Here is a 24,231-nt window from a genome sequence, read left to right as displayed (position 1 = left end):
TTTCAAAAGTTGGGGATAAACTTATTATAGGTCAATAAGTTGAAGATCCATGGTGAAATTTTCCCATTAAAGTAACATGATTGGTTCCCAATTAATTCCAAATAATACATGCTTGACCATCATTGAATTACTGTTTAATATGTGGACCCCACGTTTCACTGCCCACCCACTAGCAAGGGCAAAATCATAAATAACATAAAAAAACTAACGCCTGAAAATTTTCAGGTGGTTTGGCAGATCAGGTCAATCCCCTCTTTATTTATGCTTTCTATACACGCTCTATCATTAACAGAATTTCTTCTCATATCTCCCAACGGATTCTAGTTAAATACAGTAATTAATGCGTATGGTGTAAGATTTTCTTTTCTTTTCTTCTTCGGAAAAGTTAAATACCATTGGTAACTGATTTCTGGGTAGAGTCCCTGTCTCTCTTCCATTTTCATAGAGAAAAGAAGAATGGGAAATTGCCAGGCGGCGGAGGCGGCGACGGTGGTGATTCAACATCCGGGCGGTAACAAGTTGGAGAGGTTTTACTGGGCGGTGAGTGCTAGTGAGGTCATGACTTCCAATCCTGGCCATTATGTTGCTCTAGTAATCACCTCACCTGTGAATCAGCTCAAACTTCTACGCCCAGATGACACTTTGCTCATTGGACAAGTTTATCGACTCATCACCTTTGAAGGTTGGTACCCTACAATCTTATGATAATCCAATTAAGGCAGTTGTTGAAAATAATGGTTTAATTTGTTTCATGGTGGCGTAGATGTATTGAAAGAGTTTGCCGCCAAGAAAAGTGAAAAGCTAGGCAAGTTATTCAAGGAAAGAGGAGCACTGGATTTAGAACAAAACAAGAGACAGCCTGGTACCAATCCCTACTCCAACTCGAGATTACCAAATGGTAGCTCCACTGAGGTATTCTTCAACAAGAATAATGCTATTCATCACAAGTCTACGGTTGATTTTGTTAATTTTGTTGAATTTTTAATTCATAGTTCTTTGGATAAGTAATGCTATGCAACACCATGGATGTCAAGCACCAATATAAGTGATAACTGCATATCATTAAATAATAGATTCACTAATGTCACATGATTTATTTAATTAAACTTATCGAGTGTGACCACTTAACATTATTCTCTTTGGATGGATTTCTAATCAACCATGTGAGATCAGCCCAGTCGCAGAGAGGTCTCCGACGGCCCTGTCTAGACTCCACCTTGGGATTTTCGTTGGTTGGGCAGACCCAGCTGTATGTGGGGGTGTGGTGGGGGTAATAGCGTTAAGAGGTATTACTCAAATTGAGTACAATATAACGTATGTTGTCAAACTTGAACTAACAATAGCACTAACTGCATTCTATATGAGATAGGATCGGAAAACAACCAATGGACTCCAAAAGAAAAGTAGTGGGGTTACGTAATTAAGGGCCATTTATTTCTTCTATGTATTATATCAGTGCAAAAAAATTTGTATTGCACGTAACTTTATAAACTTCAAATGATGTCTTTACTAGGCAACTTTGTTTCTCCCATGTACGGTGACTGCAACGGATGAAAGTATCACAATACATATAATCATGTTGAGTTAATAGTTTACAATTACTCGTGAACACTCGCAAAAAACCAGACGCGGGACTTTTCATTAGTGAGTCCACTCGACATTACTGCATATGTTGGGGTTAAATGTCAATCATAAAGAGGTTACACGAGCGTTACACACTAATTTTTGACTTTAGAGAAAATAACTGTTGACTAGAATATGATATTGGTTGTTATAGAACTAAACAGTTCATATATAGCTAAGATCGGAGAACAACCAAGAGACTCCAAAAGAAAAGCAGTAGGTCTGGGTAAAGAATAAACTTTTGGTTGAAGGAGTTTGCTTCATAGACTTAAATTTCCATTGAACAAGCAACTTTAGGCCTTAAGTCACTTGTATGACAAGAGAATGGTGAATGCAACAGATGAAAGTATAATCATAATAAATTGTTGCAGCAAACTAAATTAAAAAAACCCAATTCATCATACTTGATAGAAATCTCAGTTTTGCATGTCAATTTGGTATACAAATGTGGTTGAACCAATTAGACCAAGAACGGTTTGGTGATCGTTGCTCTCACGCGTCTTTTATTTAACGATCAATCTATCTTGTCTTCTTGGTGCAATTTTCAGATGAGGCAGGAGCTTCTAGGGCTCAACCCATATCCTCCCTTAACTTTTCCAATTTTCTGGAACCTAGCCTCACCCATGCAGATCCACCTCCCCCACTCCCTGACACTCGTTCTTCACAACTCACTCAATCCAGTTCTAATCCATGTATTATGTGTACTGATCCAGTGATTGAGTCTTTGCAGGATCCTCATTCTCTTGCAGGTACCTCTTTACAGACTTCGGTTCCAAGTTCATCTCCTCTTGAACCTCGTGCAGATCTCACACCTACTGCAGTGGTCTCGTTGGCCACTCATCCTATGCTTACAAGAGCTAAAGCTAGCATTTTCAAGACTCGATATCCAGCCAATCTTAGTTTCTTGGGCTTTTCTGGTCTTCTTTCTGCTCCCAGCCAATCTTAGTTTTTTGGGCTCTTTTGGTCTTCTTTCTGCTCTTTTTGCATCAACTGAGCCCAAAGGTTTCAAATCTGCTGTTAAAAATCCTGTTTGGCTTGCTGCCATGGATAAAGAAATTCATGCATTATAGAATAATCGCACCTGGGTTTTGGTACCTCGCCCTGCCAACACCAACATTGTGGGCTCCAAATGGGTATTCCGAACCAAATACTTACCTGATGGATCTGTTGAGCGCCTTAAAGCCCGCCTTGTTGCCAAAGGTTATACACAGGTCCCTGGTCTTGACTATACTGATACTTTTAGTCCCGTAATCAAGGCTACTACTGTTTGGGTTGTACTCTCTCTCGCTGTTACACAAAAATGACCCTTTCATCAACTTGACGTCAAAAATGCATTCCTCAATGGTACTCTTACTGATCAAGTTTATATGGAACAGCCTCAAGATATATTGATCCTCGCTTTCCAAACCATGTTTGCCAGTTGAAGAAAGCTCTCTATGGTCTCAAACAAGCCCCTCGTGCTTGGTTTCAGCGCTTCGGTTCCTTTATTATTCGCCTTCGATTTTCTTGCAGCCGTGCGGACACATCTCTATTTGTCTTTCATCAAAAGTCCGATATTATCTATTTACTTCTTTATGTTGATGATATCATTATTACAGGCAACAATTCTTCACTTCTTGCCCGCTTCACTCGTACACTTAACTCTGAGTTTGTCACTAAAGACTTAGGCTCTCTCAGCTATTTTCTTAGTCTTGAAGCCACTCCAACTTCTGATGGTCTCTTCATCAGTCAGCTCAAATATGTACGGGACATTCTTACTCGAGCTCAATTACTTGACAGTAAACTTGTTCACACGCCCATGATTGTTTCTCAACATCTTTCTGCTGATGGTTCTCTGTTTTCAAACCCTACTCTATATAGATCCCTCGTCGGTGCACTACAGCACTTGACTATCACAAGGCCCGACATTGCTCATGCTGTCAACTCTGTCAGTCAATTCTTACACGCTCCCACTAATGATCACTTTCTGGCTGTTAAACGCATCCTCCGCTATGTTAAAGGCACCATTCACTATGGCCTACATTTTCGCCCTTCCACTTCTCCTGGTGCTCTTGTAGCCTATTCTGATGCTGATTGGACCGACTGCCGGATACTCGTCGTTCGACCTCTGGTTATTCTATCTTCTTGGCGACAATTTAGTTTCCTGGAGTGCCAAGAAACAGCCGACTGTCTCTCGTTCCAACTGTGAATCTGAGTATCGTGCCCTTGCCTCACGTAATTGAAGGAGGCTAATTTATACGGTTTCCATTTCATTTACACGGTTTCCATTTCATTGTAAATTATTGATTTGTATTCCATTTATACTATCTTGTAAAGCTCTATATAATACAATACGATACACCACTGAAATTAAGGTGGATTTTAATCATTCTTAGGCCCTAACCTACAGCCAGAGATGAAGTTCAATGAATGGGATTCCGGCATATTGAAAGTAATCCTTTCCCGACTTAAGATGTACATGTGTATTTTTAGGTTCTAAATCATTTCAGTAAAATCCATACTAAAGTAATATGAAAAGCGTATTTCTCAAATACACAACTTATGAAGGATATATTTGTCTTTCTTCACTTATGGCTTAGTTGAATGTGGATGGTCACTTGGCAACCCCGACTGGCTGCTTGACCTTCACTTGAGTTGTGCTAATTGAAAGGAACTTTGGACTATCAATGGCTGAGATTAGTCCCTTGGTTTTAATAATTATAGCTCTTGGTTGTGACGGTTTGACTCATTCTTTTAGTTTCTGAGTTTTGAGAGTTAAGAGTATGTTTCTCTCTCTAAATCTTTGGGTTTTTCTCATCTTCTTCCTAATTCTATTGGTTTGATGTCTCATGAGATCCTAATCCCTTTACTGAAAACCCGTGAAAATAGTTATGCTACAATAACTTTTGGCCTGTGAGAACAACAAATAAACTTGTATGGTGGTGAGGTTGTGGTTTTGGTGTATGTGTTGATTAAAGGTTGCCATTTGGGAGATCCTCTGGGATCAAGGATCAAATCAAGTTCTAATTTGGGTCTTTGGAACATTGTACTCTTTCTTGGACGTCATTCTTGCACATGGTAGTGGACTGATCTCTGAGCCCCCAGATTAGGCATATTGCTGAACTTGGTGAATAATCCTTCGTTATTTTCTATTTTCTACGTGCTTAATCTTTTACTTCCAGTATTATTACTTTGGTGTGGGTCAAAATACCCAAAAACTACAATACAATGTCACCTTATAGCGATAAAATGTTACTTTGCATATCTAAGAGATTTCACAACAGAAGGCTTTGAATGACAGGATATACATTTGACAAAATTTAGAAAGATCCTGATCTAAGATTTAGCCCACGTTTGATTCCCATTCATTAGCCATAAAAATGAAAAATATGACCGTTATCCATCACATCAAGTCACCATATTTAACTTTTTATCTCTTGTGTGGATCTCGTAACGACCATATATTTCATTTTCATTCTTAGAAAGATGGAAATCAAACGAGGCCTTAACTTTGTTTAGTGCCATGAAACCAACAAGTACTCGTAACAAATTATATGACAGATGAGGTGGAGAGAAGTTGCATACACAATAGCAGAAACGGCACGACAGTACCGCTCCCACATACTCCGAAATCTGGGTTGTCCACCAAGATCCCACAACTTTATTGTGACATTTCCTTTGGTCACTTTCCGCATATTAAATCCCACCTGAAAAACAATACAGTATCATCATATCATCACAGTCATGAGAGTAAGCAATGATTATAAAGCCAAAGCTCAAGGAGACAACTAACCGTAGGGATCATGTCTTCACTATATCCACCAGTCTGGGAGATAGAGCAAGAAAGGAAAACACTCAAACGCTTTCACCAATCAACTAATAAAAATAACTAGATAACTCTGCAAATATGCATGACAAGTTGATTAAGATCTGTTTACTAACAGCGATAACATTTACAAGTGAAGTCTTTCCAGCATTTTGAAGACCTATCAATGAAAGCTCCATTTCCTGCTTGAAAAAGAGGCTGTAACCACATAAACAATATATTAAGTCAAGCCAGATTGAAAGCAATCTCATATACCATGGGAGGAATATATTGTAGTAAAAACATAAATGCACAGTTATTTGAATTTATCTGAAAGACAATTTCCTAGAATTTCATACTATGCTCCTGTCAGATAAAGTTCCTAGCCAAAACTTATTCCCCTTAAAAACCTTAATAGAACTCATTTCCAGGAACAAATGTGAAGCTAAATTAATAGTCAACTATCTCGTAGCAGCACAAAAATATTGAACTGATATTTTATCTTATCATCCAATGAAACTTAATCGTAAGAGATTAATGGACAATCATTAATAGGCAAGACAAATCAGTAGCACTTCAGCCAAACTTCACACTTTATGTGTTCAAACTCTATAACACTATTCTGTGAGCTAGCTTAGCTCATCATCTAATCAGTTGGACTGTAATACATTTTGACAGAGAATTCCAAATGCTGATAACCCTGAAGCAATAAGCTTGCCAAGCCATCAATATGAACAACGACACTCAATTCTCTACAATGTAGTAATTTGCAAATTTATTACTTAATTGCGTTCAGAAGATGATTGATTGGGTAATAAAACGATGCTTGATCAGTTGTTCTTACTTTCGAGCTTTCAACTAAATAGTTGCACACCATGAGTTTGCTATAATATGTTATCTGACTAACCAGTAACTAGAGTCCCAGACATAGTACGCATTAATTGTGAAATGTGATAACACCATGGGACATTTTTGCTCATAAAAACTTAGATGTAGAAGAAGAAACTGAAAGTTATTAAAAAAAGCATAAACATGAAGCATTCAAAGACAGGAAAAATAATATATTTACCGAATTATAGCAGGTCAAGGATTACTTTCATCAACAAGAACTACTACGCGTAAACTGGTAATTGAGAATCTTAAGAAACATTACAAAGGGTTACTGGGGTCAAGCATAATACTATAACAACCAATCTGCTAATTGGTCTAACCAGTGTAGTAATCTGATTCTCTAGTTCTCTTGTTGTTTTTTTCCATAGTTTCAACTGAATTTTTTAACTTCCACAACCTTGTATGGCCTAGTTAAATTAGCAGTAGGCTGTGACCAAACCAGCATTGGAAAAACTAGAGCAGTGGAAATTCCACCTAATTCTAACGGTAATGGAAGCATTTCCCAACTTAATGAAAGTGTAAACCATCATTAGTTGTATGGTGGATCATGATCTGTAATAGCATGTTCCTAGCAATTTTTGAATAGATGAGAAAATCACCCAGCTATTAGGAAACAAGAAAATTGTAAGAACATGGTTCAGAAGTCTGTAAACAACGCAAAACTAATTTGCAAAGTAGAATTATCAAAACCAAGAGAAATCAATATGAAGAAAAGATAGCGGTGAACATGGCCAGAGTAATAATGATTAACAAAAAGCAAATTTGGGATTGTGTAAATACTTGTAAAATGGAGCGCACAAAAAAAAAAAAAAAAGAAAAAAAAAAAAAAAAAAAAAAAAAAAGAAAAAAAAAAAGAAAGAAAAAAAAAGCCATTTATTCATTAATATGAGCACTGATTCAAATCCTATTCAAGAATGTCTGGTTAAGCTATACACTGGTTTTATTGAATAAACACAATTTACACAATATCGACTATTAGATTTAATTAGACAAATACTGATTTGCTGAATTAACAGTCTATATATTTGTATAAAAAAAGTACAAAGTAATAGTCATATCTAACATAATAATCCCAAAATGCTCAATCACGTACTGAATGCCAAGATTATCCAGACACAATTAAAAACGGGAGGTTTTGCAAATTAATCGTAACAGTAACATAAGATAAAAGCAAACAACACAAAGCTACTAAATTTAATTTCCCAAAGAACACCACTGTTCAAAAATTAAATTTCTGGGGGGAGATGGTAAGAAGAAAACTTCAAATAATAAACAAAAAGTAGATCTCAGCTAAAAATAAGCCATAAATTCCTCAATGTAAAATAAAAAACTTTCATGATAAATCAGCCTAGAAATTCTTGTCATAGATTACCCGATTCATAACCGACGATTCACTACTTAAGTCCATAAGAAAAAATAAAAAATAAATTCAATGCTACAAATATTAATAATGCAAAGTTCTGTTGAGTAAATTTTGAAATCAACCTTCGGAGCCAATTAAGAAATGCTTCCCAAACCCCCATATCTTGTCAGCACGAAAAATTGAAGACGGAATTGAGAGAGAGAGGAGTTTTCTGAGTTCAAAGAGATGATCGATCTCTCTCTATTCGTCTTCTTTTCAAAAAGATATTTGTGGAATTGATGATTATATACTAGACTAGATACAAATTTGCATTCATGTTCAAAAATTAGCATGCCAATGATGAGTGGCAGGCGAAAATCTTGGATCATCTTCGCCACTAAACTTGATAAAATTTACGGGTTTGCCTCATCTGGGCCAGATAGATTTCGCTGTATCATTGAATTCGTGGACCAATTATAAAGGTCCATAATGTGGAATCCTCCTCTGACTCGCTAGAAGGGAGCGTGATACTATGAGAGCGACGCACTGAAGTTCATGTGTATGACGTGTACTAATGGCACCTTCCCATTGGTTGATAACAAATAGATTTTAAGAAAAGACTCCTTGATAAGGTCACATGAAAATGGAGCCCTGACCATATAGGACCCATGTGGTCCTGGACTTATAACACCCCTCTAGATTTTATGTCCTTGTCTGGTAGTCATTAAAATTAAATTTTTAGTATATTACAAGAAATTTAGTCCTTTTCTACAAAATTTTTATTGACAACTTAAGATTTGCAGGCGAAGTTCACTTTTCCCCACGAAAAAGATGTTTTTAGGGCTATGATTTATTTCAAGTTTTTCAATAGTAGGATGCATTGTGCCTACAATTTTTCTTTTTTCTTTACCAGACATAAACATTTATGGGCAAGATATATCTTTTGGAGACATAATATTCGACATGATTGCAGTACGCTAATAATTAATTAGCAGGAAAAATTTGCTTATATTTATAATTTTTGTCCCTCCCAAAAGTAATTTGAAGTGAAAGATCTCATTTTCTACAAAATTTTTATTGACAACTTAAGATTTGCAGGCGAAGTTCACTTTTCCCCACGAAAAAGATGTTTTTAGGACTATGATTTATTTCAAGTTTTTCAATAGTAGGATGCATTGTGCCTACAATTTTTCTTTTTTCTTTACCAGACATAAACATTTATGGGCAAGATATATCTTTTGTAGACATAATATTCGACATGATTGTAGTACGCTAATAATTAATTAGCAGGAAAAATTTGCTTATATTTATAATTTTTGTCCCTCCCAAAAGTAATTTGAAGTGAAAGATGAAAAAATGAAAAGATAAAGAGAAAGTATAATTATTATTTTTTTTTATCAAAATAAAAAATATCAAAGCATGCTAACTCTAAAAATCCACCACATATGTACCCACTCTCTATTTGCCTCTAAAAATTTTCACCAAAAATTCTTCCCGCTTATTGGCTTAACTTCATCATTGATTGCTACGAAAGCCTAATTAATTCAATTTGCCTACCCTCAAAATTTCTTGTGGATCCCATGGTTGCAATCTCAATCTCTTCATCTATCACAGTATTGACTTTTGGTCAATAAATTCCTGCTTAATCTTTTACGTACAGATTGTGTTCTTCAAGCAGTCTTAAAGGTATGCCTTTAGCTTTGTTTTAATCTTTGATTAACCTTTCAACTTTGTGTAATTAGATCTGGTGTTTCTATTGATTTTTCTGAAATTCAAAGAATTTGTTTAATCTGAACTATTGGATTTATATGACAGTTTTAATCTTTAATTAATTATTCAAATATATCTTTTCTCAAACAGAAATTTTGCATTTTTAATGATGCTTGATTACTACAGTTTTTATTATTTTCTTTTGTTTCCCCATTTTAAACTTGTAATAACGTAGTTTAACCCAAATATCACCTAGAGGTGGGTGAATAGGTTTTTATGCGGAATTTTACAAATTAATTAATAAATGCAACAAATCACTTATTATTAGTCGTCTAGTTGATTAAACAATCAAGTTCAATTAATTCCTAAGGTTGAATTGTCGGTTTGTAACGCGTAAAGTAAATAAAACAGTAAAAACACAACTCACGATATGATGACGGAGAAACCCCAATGTGGGTAAAATTCCGGGAGCAAGCCAGTGACTTCCACTATTCCAATTCAGCAAGTACAAGTTCCCAAACTCCGTACCCAATCAGACCAGCTGTTCCAGTCTCACGATCTACTATCGTAGATGCAACTAGTCTCCTACTAGATTTTCCGATCTAGCTCCTGCAATCTAATCTGCTATCTACTACAGCCTCCTAGTTCTTAGCTGATTGTATCACCAAGTGGAATTTCAAGAACCGTCTGTTCTTGTCCAACTCACTGCGCTTGACGTCCACCTCTCTTAATCCCCAGTGAGAGAGTCCATTCCTCAAAAGATTAAGGAACTACAGTGTTCTGAATTATGGATTTGATGTTTTCCAAAACACGGTTGCTAGATAACCAGAGTGATATAGATGGAATCACCAATTAATTTCTCCTTGGATTACTTCAATAATAATATGTATATGTTTCTCTATTTTTCTCCAACAGTCGCCCACTATTTGTTAATTAAGAAGTCCAATTCCCTACCTCCTTTGCCTGCTTTCGGTTCCAGTAAGTACATCTCTTTCCACCTTGGAACTTCAATGTTTGACTACCAAAATGGGACTCCAATTCTCTTCCAACATTCGGCTTTCTATGGGCGTATATATATGTATTTAATTCAACTTTGCAACCCACTAATTCTTTCCCAGCAGCTGACTGAATTTATCAATTCAACCACTCAATTTTTGTGTTTTTATGTAGATATATCTTCAGTAGCCAGCATCTTGTCTTCCTCAATTCCTGTGCATATATATGAGACAATTTCAGCCACCTTTTCTATAGTTTTTATCTCCTATAGTTGCCTTTTCTCTTGTTTGTATAATATAGTTTACCCACCATGTTTGACTCTTGAAAAACTACCACAATTTGTATATATATATATATGATATATTTCATAGCAGTCAGCCTTTAAGTTATTTTCTTCAACAAGAAGCAACCCTTTTTTCTTCTATTTTCCGGCTAGAGACGTATACATCAATATATTTTGGCTGCCCTCCATTTTTTTTTTGTTTCGTTCATTTGCGTGTCTATATAAATAGACTTTAACTTATGGGCCATAATTTTTCAAGCTCAAACCCTAGTCCAACTCAAGTATACAATATTGCACTTCATGCCTAGACTTTTAGACAAGTTTAACTAAGTTCTTTTTTGTTCATAGAATGCCAATTACAATTAAAAACCTAACAATCTCCCCCTTTGACATTCTGTGACAAAACTATACAAATTCAAGTCAAGGGATTACAATCAATTAAAAACCTAAATTACACAAAATTCGAATCATTGAGTCTTGCATTCTTTGTTGTATTAAAACCTCACATACCCAGTGTAAAAGCACGTGATACAGGAAATATAAATATTAAAGCATTTAATCACAATTCAACATGCTAGTTTGAGACATGACATTGATGCTAATCAAAACACCGACCGAAACACCAATATCACTAAATATCAAAACTCAAACAGCAATGGATATGATATAGAATGCAATGCAATGCAACGCTCCCCCTTACTGCGAACTCTCTTAAATGTTATGCAGTAAATCATTGTATCTATGTCTCCCCCTCAGTTACACTTTTCTTTTCCTCTTTTTGTCACAAATGCTGAAGGGTATCGTGTTAAGTACAATCTGAGCAATATCACATAATAACTTAAAAATGCAGTTGGTAGGATGAAAAGATAAAACCAATAAGTCATAGACCTTCCCACATACTCAGTTCAGATTAGAATGGAGTAAAAAAATACAAGTGACTCATGTGTGAAAGTGTCACTATTCCAATGCATGTGGGACTCCAAACCTTAATTTTGTGAGAAGGGAATGCCAATCACTACCAATAAGTATATTCTCCTACTAATGAAAGTCAAACCATGTAATGTGCAGTAGGACCGATACGTATCATTTTTACTCATCTTCTTCTTACTATAAGCTTTTATATTTTTCAGATTTTCATATTATTCCAGCTCTTCATATTTTTCACATTTTTCTAGCTCATTAATTTTTCATCTTAAGTGCAGGTTCTTCTCCATTAGGCGACTAAGGTGACCCTAGTAGCGAGTTTTAGGCCGGTTAACTCAATTCAATTGACCATAGGCACCAGATATTAAGAGACCCCACAGGCTTAGTTGCTCGAATCAAATAGGCCCCGAAGAAGAATATTAAGATATGAGCTTTCATATAATGGGAGAATTATTTTCGGGTTTAGGTCTACTAAAAATTGGTCAATTCATGTTCAAAGTTACCCTATTAACATGTGACAGTCATCCCAAATCTCACGCACACGGTAGAGTTCCACTAACAAATTCATAGTGGGTGTAGTACAGATGGTACATGAAGACACCTATACTAAGTACTCCATGATGACCTAAACAAGCAATGAAAATAATGCTACAACTTATCCATTTTAGCTCATACACAGCCACAACATACAAGTTTCAGAATTATATATCAACCTGTAGAAATTTTCCCTTATTTATTTATATTTTATTTTAACATGAATGCGCTACACAGTTGTGTCACCTCATTTATTTATTTATTTTTTATATGATGAGATGACAAACATATGAAGAAGAAACATGCAAACAAAATGAACATGTAATGAAATGAATGTAAAAATGGACACGGAGGTGAGCTGTACATGAATGAACTATAAAACTGGTCAAGGAGGTACACAAACACCAACAACCTTCTTAAGTGACTCGAACCTCAGACCATCTAAAGATTTAGTGAACAGATCTGCAAGTTGATTTTCTGTAGCAATGTGTTCAAGGGATACCACATTGGACTCAACAAGTTCATGGATGAAGTGATGACGAATATCAATATGTTTAGTCCTAGAATGTTGAACAGGATTTTTGGAGATGTTGACAGCGCTGGTGTTATCACGAAACACGGTCATGGTGCCCTGATTTATCCTATAATCACTCAACACTTGCTTCATCCAAAGCAATTGAGTGTAGCAGCTACCGGCTGCAATGTATTCTGCCTCGGCTGTAGACAAAGAAATTGAGTTTTGTTTCTTACTCGTCCATGACACAAGTACAAAACCAACATAGAAGCATCCACCCGAGGTACTCTTCCTATCATCCGCATTTCCAGCCCAATCGACATCAGAATAGCCGACGAGTTCAAGATTTGACTCTCTGGAATATAAGATCCCATGATTTACAGTCCCATTCACATACCTAATGATACGTCTCACTGCACTAAAATGGGATTTCTTAGGATCTACCTGAAATCTCGTACACACGCCAACACTGAAAGCTATGTCACGTTTACTGGCTGTAAGGTAGTTAGAGTAAGCTACCTATCATACTCCTATACAATGTCTGATCAACACTTCTACCTATAGGATCATGACCTAACTTAGAACTCGTGCTCATAGGTGTCCTTATGTGTTTTTTACTATCCAGTCCAAATCGCTTAGCTAGGTCTTTGACATATTTTGATTGAGAGATAAACAACCCATAGTCAGTTTGCTTTACTTGAAGGCCAAGGAAGTAACTTAGCTCTCCAACCATGCTCATTTCAAATTCTCGTTTCATACATTCAGCAAATTCATGAATAAGGGAGTTAATGGGAGAGCCAAACACAATATCATCAACATAGATCTGTGTTATAGTTATGGTTTCTTCAATATGTCTAATGAATAGAGTTCTGTTTGCACCACCTCGGGAAAAACCATGATCAATGAGATATGCAGTGAGTCTGTCATACCAAGCTCTAGGAGCTTGTTTCAAACCATATAAGGCTTTATTCAATTTGTAGACATAATGGGGAAACTTAGGATCGATGAATCCTTTGGGTTGTTCAACATATGCCTCTTCTTGAAGTATTCCATTCAAGAAGGCACTCTTGATATTCATTTGATACAGTTTGAACCCTAAAGTACAAGCAACCACAAGAAGGATGCGAATGAACTCAAGACGTGCAACAGGGGCAAATGTCTCATCAAAATCTATCCCTTCAACCTGAGTATACCCCTGAGCAACTAGCCTAGCCTTATTTCTTGTTATGGTTCCTTGGTCATTGGTCTTGTTCTTGAAAATCCACTTAGTACCTATCACATTGCAATCATCAGGCCTAGGCACTAGATACCAAACATTATTTCGAACAAATTGATTAAGCTCCTCATGCATTGCATTCACCCAACATTCATCTTTAAGAGCTTCCTTAACTTTCTTAGGCTCAATCTGGGATACATAACTTGTATATGTTAGGTTATTCAGAACTCTCTTTCTTAACCTTATACCTTCATCCAGATCTCCAATGATATTGACCTTAGGATGGTTAGATTTGACCCTGGATCATGGTTCTCTAGGAAGCTTAGTTTGTTCACTAGGTGAAGGATCTTTAACAGAAATGTCTATGCCTTTGGGGATCGCGGAGATTTTGGAATTGATTGTTCTTTATCCTTAGTCGTGGGTCCTTGATCATCACTTAGATCATCTAAACCTAATCCATTTTCAACTTTCTCTCCTTTAGAAAGCATCATCAACAACAACATTTATAGACTTCATGACATTCTGAGTACGTAAGTTGTATACTCGATAGGCTCTACTGTTCTTAGAGTACCCTAGAAAAAACCCTTCATCACTTTTGGAATCAAACTTGTCTAAGTTTTCTCTGTCCCTCAGAATGTAGCACTTGTTGCCAAACACACAAAAGTATTTAACAGTAGGCTTCTTGCCCTTCCAGATCTCATAAGGAGTCTTATCGGTTTTCGGTCTCAGGTATACTCTGTTCACTATGTGGCAAGCAGTATTAATAGCTTTACCCTAGAAATGCATTACTAGATCCTTGTCGTGAATCATGGCTCTAGCCATTTCCTGTAGCACTCGATTTTTCCTCTCAACAACCCCATTTTGCTGTGGAGTGATTGTTGAGGAGAACTCATGCTGAATCCCCTCCTCCAAACAGAAGTTTTCAAGATTAGAGTTTTCAAACTCTTTTCCATGATCACTTCGAACCCTAGAAATGGAAAGATTTTGTTCAATTCCGAGTCTTTTACACAAGGATTTAACCAAATCACAAGTCTCAGATTTTTCTCTTAGTAGCTCAATCCAGGTGTATCTAAAGAAATCGTTTACCACAACAAGAATATAACGTTTACCTCCTAGGCTCTCAATCCTAAAAGGTCCCATTACATCCATATGGAGAAGTTCTAAGGGTCTGTTTGTCAAGATTGTAGATGTTTGTTTATGATTTATCCTAAGTTGTTTTCCTTGATGACACGGCTTGCACACAACATTTTCATTTTGTTCAATTTTAGGTAAACCATCAACAATTTTCTTTTTGACTAATTTTGACATGCTTTTATAATTAATATGGCCGAGTCTTTAAAGTTCGGACATATCAATTTTAGCACTGCTGCACACATAGTTAGAGTTTGAGAGAACTCCATAACAGTTATCAGGCGTTCTAACACCTTCAAGGACAACACCACCTGAAGAGTCATAAATAGTACATCTCTTTTGAACAAAACTCACTTTATAGTCAGCATCACAAATTTGACTAATGCTCAATAGATTGGACTTAAGATCCTCTACATAAAGCACATTAGATATAGTAGGAAGTCCAGATATGTTGATGGTGTCGTTACCACGGATAGGTGCCGTACCCCTGTCTCCAAAGGTAACTACACCACTGTTGCAGTCATCAAAGGTAGAGAATAAGGTCTTATTACCACACGTGTCTAGAACAAGCACTATCAAGATACCATATATATGTATTTTGAGCCTTATATGCAACATGAGCTACAGAAAAATTTGAATTCTCACAATACCTATCCACATCAAATTTCTTGACCTAAACTTTTCTAGAGATCGAGGTAATCCTAGTCAATTTTGTCACCATCTCAGTTAAGTGACTAACCTGATTTGAAAGGAAGTTTACTTGACTAGGGATATCCTGACTTCTATTCCTATCTGCTAGCTTATGACACCTAGGTCTCGTGTGTCCTAAAGCACCACAGTGATGACAAGTGGGTATGAGCCTAGGCTCAAATGCATGTGATTGTTGGTGCTGAAATTTTGGTGTAGAATTCTTATGGGCTCTAGTGGCATTCAGTTCAGTAACACTCTTACTTTTGGATTCACGATTGATTGAAATGCTAGAATAGTTGGAAGCAGGCACGAATGTGGTCTTGGATGAACTAGTTACGTTGCTATCACTCTTCACAAATCCTAGACCTTGCCTATTCCGAGTTGGTTTGTTCATTCCTAACAGGTCGTCTAGTTTCTTAGTCCCACTCATAAAAGACTGTAGTTGAGTATTAGATTTCTCTAACTCACAAGTTAGTCTTTTAACCTTGTCCTCCAGCTTCTCATTGACACACTTTAACTCACTAAGGTTTTTAGATGAGACCTGAAGATCATTAGTGGGTCTCTCTTTCTCTCTCTCAAGCTCGCCTACCTTTTTAAATAGGGCCTTATTTACTTTTTTGATCTTGAGGCTCTGTTTAAATAGAATTTGGTAAGCCTCATGTATATCCGCCTCATCCTCAGTATCTTCACTAGACTTCTCACTCTTTACATCCTTTTCAACCTTCTCACTGTCCTTATCTGACTCACTCTTAACTGTAGACACAAAAGTCATATAACCCTTTTCATCTTCACCGTTGGAGGAATCACTTGAGCTTGAATCATCATCAGTTAATGACACAGCTAATGCCTTACTCCTTTCCTTTTTTAGATTTTTCTTAAAGTTAGGGCATTTATTCCTATAGTGCCCAAATCCCTGACACTTATGGCACCTAACAACTTGAGATTTCTTACTAGAATTCCTAGCAGTTGGTTATCACACTTCTCTTTTTGAAATTTACTAGGGGCTCTTCTCTTTTTGTCTTGGGGCCATCTCTTGCCCTTTAAAGCTTTCTGGAACTTCTTTACGAAATAAGCTATTTCCTCATCTCTAAGGGTTTCTATGTCAGATGCCTCAGACTCTTCTTCTCTAATCGTGTTCAGCACTATAGACTTGATTTTCTTAGGTTGTGAGATGGTGAGTTCATAGGTTTGAAGAGATCCTACGAGTTCTTCTATCTTAACTGTGCCCAGATCCTTACTCTCTTCAATCGCCATAACCTTAGGTTTAAATCTCTCGGGTAAAGACCAAAGAACCTTTCTCTCAATTTTTGACTTGGAAATCTTTTCACCTAGGTTGAAACTAGAGTTTACAATGTCATTCAATTTTGCATAAAACTCATCAAACGATTCATCATCCTTCATCCCGATTTCTTCAAACCTAGAGGTTATCATTTGCAATTTTAAATTTTTTACAGTTTTAGTTCCCTCATGCGTAGTCTCTAGAATGTCCCATACCTCTTTAGCAGTTTCACACATTGATACTTTCCTAAATTCTTCGGGAGACACGACCATAAACAAGACATGAAGTCCTTTGATATTCCAATTGCAATCAACTAATTCTTCCTTAGTCCAACGTAAAAAATCAGTTAGATTGACAACACCTGACACAGTTGTAGAAGGAGGTTTCCAACCATTTTGTACGTTCACCCAAACACGTTCATCTAAGGACTTAAGAAAAGTATGCATCCTAACCTTCCAGTAGGCATAGTTGCTTCTGTCAAAATATGAAGGCACAGGCAGTATTGACTCATCTAGACAACAATCGGCCAGGACTCGAGTTTTGGCTCTGATACCACATGAAATAACGTAGTTTGACCCAAATTACGCTTAGAAGGGGTGAATAGGTGTTTATGCGAAATTTTACAAATTAATTAATAAATGCAATAAGCCACTTATTATTAGTCATCTAGGTGATTAAACAATCAAGTCCAATTAATTCCTAAGGTTGAACTGCCTGTTTGTAATGCGTAAAGTAAATAAAACAGTAAAAACACAACTTACGATATGATGACGGAGAAACCCCAACGTGGGTAAAACTCTGGGACCAAGCCAGTGACTTCCACTATTCCAATTCAGCAAGTACAAGTTCCCAAACTTCGTACCCAATCAGACCAAATGTTCCAGTCTCACGATTTACTGTCGTAGATGCAACTAGTCTCCTACTAGATTTTCCAATCTACCTTCTGCATTCCAATCTGTTGTCCACTACAGCCTCCTGATTCTTAGCTGATTGTATCACCAAGTGGAATTTCAAGAACCGTCTGTTCTTGTCAAATTCACTGCGCTTGACGTCCACCTCTCTCAATCCCCAATGAGAGAGTCCGTTCCTCAAAAGATTAAGGAACTATGGTGTTCTGAATTATGGATTTGATGTTTTCCAAAACACGGTTGCTAGATAACCAGAGTGATATAGATGGAATCACCAATTAATTTCTCCTTGGATCACTTCAATAATAATATGTATATGTTTCTCTATTTTTCTTCAACAGCCGCCCATTATTTGTTATAAGAAGTCCAATTCCCAGCCTCCTTTGCCTGCTTTTGGTTCCGGTAAGTATATCTCTTTCCACCTTGGAACTTCAATGTTTGACTACCAAATTGGGACTCCAATTCTCTTCCAACTTTCGACTTTCTGTGGGCGTATATATATGTATTTAATTCAACTTTCCAACCCACTAATTCTTTCCCAGCAGTTGACTGACTTTATCAATTCTATGTAGATATATCTTCAGTAGCCAACACCCTGTTTTCTATAGTTTTTATCTCCTACAGTTGCCTTTTTTCTTGTTTGTATAATATAATTTAGCCACCATGTTTGACTCTTGAAAAACTACCACAATTTGTATATATATATGATATATTTCACAGCAGGCAGCCTTCTAGTTATTTCCTTCAGCAGCAAGCAACCCTTTTTTCTTCTATTTTCCGGCTGGAGACGTATACATCAATATATTTTGGCTGCCCTCTTTTTTTTTTTTTTTGGTTTAGTTCATTGGCGTGTCTATATAAATAGACTTTAACTTATGGGCCATAATTTTCCAAGCTCAAACCCTAGCCCAACTCAAGTATACAATATTGCACTTCACGCCTTAACTTTTAGACATGTTTAACTAAGTTCTTTTTTGTTCATAGAATGCTAATTACAATTAAAAACCTAACAAAACCGAATGCAGTCGCTAGGATTTTGAAGTATTCATGGTAGTTTTAGTTTACTTCTTTGAAGAAAAAAGGTATAATTAACTTCAAAGAAATTCTGTTTTATTGAAATGGAATTGATCAATTGTGACATTATGTTTAGGGGGAGTGAAATTGGAGTTGTGATTGTAAAAGATTTATTTTAATATTTTTTTCTGATTTTAATTTCAAGGTGATAAATTCCATTTCATGATCTGCTTGTAATTCATTTCTTTGTAATTTACATATACTTATTTGTGATACAATCAAGGGTGAAGCCACATTTGATACTGCCCTCTGAATTTTGGAAGAATACGAAATAAAATATATGAGGGGCAGGATCATTCATGACATTTTAGAAATTGACTACCCACATCGTAATGTGCTTTTTTTTAAAAAGATTTTTAAATTGGGTGAACAATTTAATTTTAGTTGCTGGTTCCGAATTGATTCCAAGTGCCTCCTTTTAAAGTGCATATTATTTATGATAGTTTTAGGTAGGTGATAAATTATGATGAATGACATGTTGCACCTAATTATCTGATGTATTCTTCCATATTGTCTTTAAATATATCATATTGATGGAAAAAATTATCTTTCTTCGTATTTTGAATCATTAATGATGAAGAATTATATTCTCATGTTTATTTTAGGCCTAATTTTGTATCGTATTGTTTCTCATTTGAATAGACAATTTTGATTATTAGTTAAAATAATTTGTAGGGGCTGTACAAAGAGTTTTAGATAACAGAGCTTCCTTCAATTCAAATTGCAATAAGGTAAGTTCGTAAATTCAAGTAGGCTATCATCAAGTTGTTTGATAGTGTAAAATCTTTAATGATGTTATAAACAACTAGTTTACTTTGGTTGGTGCTTTGATGTATATTGTTAACTGAACAAATCTAAAAATTTCATAATTGAACTTTCACGTTAAATTTTTATTAGATTGACCTATACTTTTTGTATATCATTTCATTTGTAGAGTCATATATAGCGGCTACACTATGGATAGAAATTGGATACATAATCCCGATAGAACTAGTGCTGAATATTTGCTAAGGATTGAGGAATTCGTTAGAGTTGCAAGCAATTGTGTCAATCATCCAAGTCATTTTGAGTGCTTGTGTCAAAAGCGTTATAATTGCTCTTGGAGGCCAGTAAGTGAAATTTGACAACACTTGTTCATGCATGGGATGTCATACAATTATACTAAATGTAATCGTCATGGTGAATGATCGGGGGCCATGTCGGGTTCTTTTACCACTAACTTGTTTAGCAACTCTAGTCTGATTGATGCACTGATTTTGATAATGATCAAGTAATGGATATAATTAATGATATGTATCCACATGCCTCGCACCATCATAAGCAAAAGGTATTAGAAAAAGATGAAGTATTACTTGATGATGATACATTGGGATATAATCAGATGTCTAAGATGCATGGGCAAGAGATAGATAAGTATGAAAGGTTGTTGAAAGAAGCACAAAAAGAACTTTACCTTGGTTGTAAAGATTTTTTTCTGTGCTAACATTGATTGTGGAGTTGATGCAATTGAAAGTGAGCAACTTGATGACCAACAAATGCTTTCACGAGCTAATGGGCATCTTAAAAAGGATGCTTAAAAAAAATCAACTGCCACCTACTCATCAACATGCTCAAAAAGTTTTAAACGATCTTGGACTGGGCTATGAAAAGATCCATGCATGTATATTTTACAAGGAAAATGAAGGGTTAGATAAGTGTTCCATTTGTAATGAGTCGAGGTATCTAAACATTTCAGAAGATAAGAAAAAGATTCCTTAAAAAGTACTATGTTATTTTCCACCGAAGGCAAGATTACGACGACTATATATGTCAATGCATACTGCCAATGATATGAAATGGCACAAGGATGGACGAGTTGATCATGGTGATATGAGGCATCCGGTAGTCACAATTGCATGGAAAGAATTTGACAAGATTTATCCCAATTTTATACCCGAGTCATGAAATGTAAGGTTAGGCCTTGCAACGGATGGTTTTAACCCATTTTGGGGATATGAACAAACCTTATAGCATGTGGCCAGTAGTGGTTGTTCATTGTAATTTGCCTCCTTGAATGTGTATCAAAAAGGAATTCACAATGCTACCCTTATTAATTCCTAGCAAGTGCGAACTTGCTAAGGATATTGATGTTTATTTGAGCCCGCTAATTGATGAGCTAAAAGAATTATGGGAAATTGGTGTGCATACATGTGATAAAGGCACTGATTCTACTTTTAACTTACATGCTGCTATGTTGTGGACTATTAACGATTTTACCTGCTTAAGGAAATTTATCAGGATAAAGTATTAAGGGTTATAATACATTCCTTGTTTGTAATGACGATGGAACTTCTGAATGGTTCAGTGCCAAGGTTTGCTATATGAGGCATCGGCGATGGTTGCCCTAGGATCATGTGCGGAGCAATATCAAGGAATCCTTTGATGAAAAAACTGAATTTTGTGTAAGAAAAAGAGAATTATGGAGTGATGAAATTTTGTCTCAAGTACAAAACATAAACTTTGGTCAGATTGGTAAGCATCCTGATAACCCAGATAAAAAAGGAAAAGGACACATGAAGAATGGAAAAGGATTAAGAAGAGTATTTTTTGAGTTAGAATATTGGTCAAAGTTTAAAATTAGGCATAATCTAGATGTAATGCACATTGAGAAGAATATTTGTGATACTATTATTGGGACAATATTGGGTATAGAGGGAAAATCAAAAGATACAGTGGAGGCTCGCCAAGACTTAGAAGCACATGGAATAACAAAATCTTTGTGGTTAGATTGGAAAGGAGAGAAATGGGTTAAAGGACATCCATTTTTCACAATGAAACCAAATTTAAAGAGAGAATTCCTTCAATTTTCGAAATCCGTAAAATATCCAGATGGCTATTCTGCCAATATTTCAAGGAATGTGGTAGTCGAATTTGGAAAAATTTCTGGATTGAAGAACCATGATCATCATGTATTATTCTAATGAATACTTCTTATTGGTATTCAAAAATATTTACCAAAAGAAGTGGTTGAACCAATTATTTAGTTGTCCAATATATTTCAACAATTACGTGCAAAGACGTTACGAATGGAGGACATTAAGAGGTTAGAACATGTTATTGTGTATATATTGTGCAAGTTTTGACAAATTTTTCCACTGGCTTTCTTTGTTTCCATGATTCATTTATTGGTACATTTATCCGAAGAGGCAAGACTTGCAAGTCCTGTGAGTTATCGATGGATGTACCCAATAGAAAAGTTCATGTTTATTAATTTTCCTCGATTGTAGTTTCTAAATCAATGCTAACTAGTTAAACAATATATCTCACAAAATTTATTCTTTTAGAGAATGTTAGGGGGACATACAGAAAATGTGTGTGGAATCAGGCTCGACTTGAAGGATCCATTGCAGAGGCATATGCTGCACATGAATCTCTTACTTTTTGTGCCATGTACTTTCGAAATATTGAGACACCTTTTAATCGAACTGAATGGAACTTTGATGGTGGAGCTAGACAAGAGAAACTTTCTGTTTTCTCCCAAGTAGCACAACCATTTATGAGTAGTTCAAAAATTTCACTCACAAATGATGACATAGAGATTGCTCAGTGGTTCATATTGAACAATTGCGATGAGGTTCTTCCTTTTCTAATGTAAGTATAGTACCTATGCATTTAGTTTAATTATTTGTACTATACATACATGCAGTATGTATATGTAAACTTGCTGTGTAGGGAACATGAGGAAATGATGAAGAGTGAAAGTTATATGAACGTACAGAAAAGGCATAGAAAATTGTTCCCTAATTGGTTTCATGAACGCGTTAGTCATTTTCTAGTTGTAATAAATACTTAATTTTTCATTATTATTTAATCTAGAATTAGGCGAGGAGTTTAGGGAAGGCAAAATCATCCTTGTACAATGATGAGCTATTTGAGTTCGTAAGAGGTCCTCTTTGAGCTGAAACATACCAAGGTTGTACTGTGAACTAGGTAAAGTTTATAGCTGCAGAATGAGATGATAAGCTAGCCACGCAAAATAGTGGTGTCTTTGTGCCTTTAAATCATGATACTGATAATGTAGACTTCTATGAAAAGTTGATAAACGTGGTTGAACTACTGTATAGACAACGTTACAAGGTTGTTCTATTCAAGTGCCACTGGTTTAATACAAACCCTCTTAGGTCAGGATCAGTTAAACGTGAGTACTACTTACTATCTATAAACTCTAGTACTCGTTGGTATGATAGTGATCCTTATATTCTTGCAACAATGGCAAAACAAGTGTTTTACGTAAACGATCCTAAAGCAAGTGGTGGTTGGAATGTTGTTCAAAGAATGGATCACAGGAACATATATGATATATCACGGAAGGAGATGTATAATGACAATGATGACAATAATGATGTGGCGTATCATGAAACTTGTTCTTCTGATGTACCGAATATGGTCGAAGCTCGAAATTATGATGTTATTCAAACATTACTTCATATAGATGACGTTCCTCATGTTGATTGATCCAAAATCCATTGATCGAAGCCTTCTTAGAGGAAATGATGGAGACACGGATAATGAAAGTACTGAAGACAATGATGACGATTTGGTTGATAAGATCAGCGAACATGGTTTGGAGGATAGTGATTTAGAATAATAAGATCATTACTTTTACCATATATGTACACAATCTATTTTTAATAATATATTATGTTTTCTACAATTTTTTAATTACGAATCAGCATATATGAATTTAAATGCATAAAATGATATGTTTGAATTAGTTGATTAAAAGGATTGATTATTGTTGACACATAAAAATCCAGCTCAAATCGAACGGCCCAAATAATGAAGCCCAATTGGAGGATCCCCAAATCAGATAGCCCAAAGAACGAAGCCCAATCAAACAATTCAAGATGAAGGCCCAAGAACGCGGTAACACCATCGCCCAAGTTTGTAAGTCGCCCAGAATCTGAGCGAATGGAGTGCCATGCAGTCGCCCAGAGCTGTTACTCTATTCTCGTCCAAACCTTCGAGTCGCCCAAGGTCTTAGCAAACATAAAGTGTTGTGGTTATCAAGAAGTGCAGTTATCAAAGCAGTTATTAAAGCAGCCCTATCACGTTCCACGATTCAAGGAATTCAATCGAAAACGGTTGAACGACGAAGAGTAATGGCAGCAGTTAAAAAAGACAGTTCCATGACAAGTTGGCCATTACGAGGAAAGTGGGCAGTTGTAGAACGATCAAGCAGTTTTTAGGTGGTTGATCACAAAGAGATCATCCAGGGAGTATAAAAGGAAGAAAAGACATAGAGCAGGGGACCGAATCAAAAACTCTCGAACAGAGAACGTGTAATTTTAAA

The 24,231-nt window shown here is 36.0% G+C and overlaps 3 protein-coding genes across 5 annotated transcripts; 2 read left to right on the top strand and 1 right to left on the bottom strand.

Moving 5' to 3' along the window:
* The first annotated feature begins 223 nt into the window (after positions 1-223).
* LOC111390229 lies at positions 224-2,569 on the top strand. Its single transcript, XM_023015236.1, has 4 exons — positions 224-682; positions 764-912; positions 2,172-2,303; positions 2,354-2,569. Exons 1-4 carry the CDS (start codon positions 457-459, stop codon positions 2,567-2,569), a joined length of 723 nt encoding a protein of 240 aa, XP_022871004.1. The 5' UTR covers positions 224-456.
* A 383-nt stretch (positions 2,570-2,952) lies between these two features.
* On the top strand, positions 2,953-4,270 carry LOC111390228 (uncharacterized mitochondrial protein AtMg00810-like). The gene is made up of 4 exons (XM_023015235.1): positions 2,953-2,967; positions 3,044-3,791; positions 3,999-4,077; positions 4,171-4,270. The coding sequence occupies exons 1-4, from the start codon at positions 2,953-2,955 to the stop codon at positions 4,268-4,270; spliced, it is 942 nt and encodes a 313-aa protein (XP_022871003.1).
* A 771-nt stretch (positions 4,271-5,041) lies between these two features.
* On the bottom strand, positions 5,042-18,244 carry LOC111390210 (ADP-ribosylation factor-like protein 8a). 3 transcript variants are annotated; one of them, XM_023015217.1, is made up of 5 exons: positions 17,679-18,244; positions 9,778-10,559; positions 5,545-5,626; positions 5,396-5,428; positions 5,042-5,309 (listed from the first exon to the last, which is right to left on the bottom strand). In XM_023015217.1, exons 3-5 carry the CDS (start codon positions 5,605-5,607, stop codon positions 5,118-5,120), a joined length of 288 nt encoding a protein of 95 aa, XP_022870985.1. In that variant the 5' UTR covers positions 5,608-5,626; positions 9,778-10,559; positions 17,679-18,244; the 3' UTR covers positions 5,042-5,117. The 3 variants fall into 3 exon arrangements, with proteins under 3 accessions (XP_022870985.1, XP_022870986.1, XP_022870984.1); XM_023015218.1 differs by lacking the exon at positions 9,778-10,559; XM_023015216.1 differs by lacking the exons at positions 9,778-10,559; positions 17,679-18,244 and adding an exon at positions 7,784-8,020 and having other exon boundaries at positions 5,050-5,309.
* Positions 18,245-24,231: the final 5,987 nt, after the last annotated feature.

Source organism: Olea europaea, unplaced genomic scaffold, assembly GCF_002742605.1.
Source record: "Olea europaea var. sylvestris unplaced genomic scaffold, O_europaea_v1 scaffold661, whole genome shotgun sequence".
In the NCBI taxonomy this organism is placed as follows: domain Eukaryota; kingdom Viridiplantae; phylum Streptophyta; class Magnoliopsida; order Lamiales; family Oleaceae; genus Olea; species Olea europaea.
This window is presented reverse-complemented; position numbering and strand designations above follow the sequence as displayed.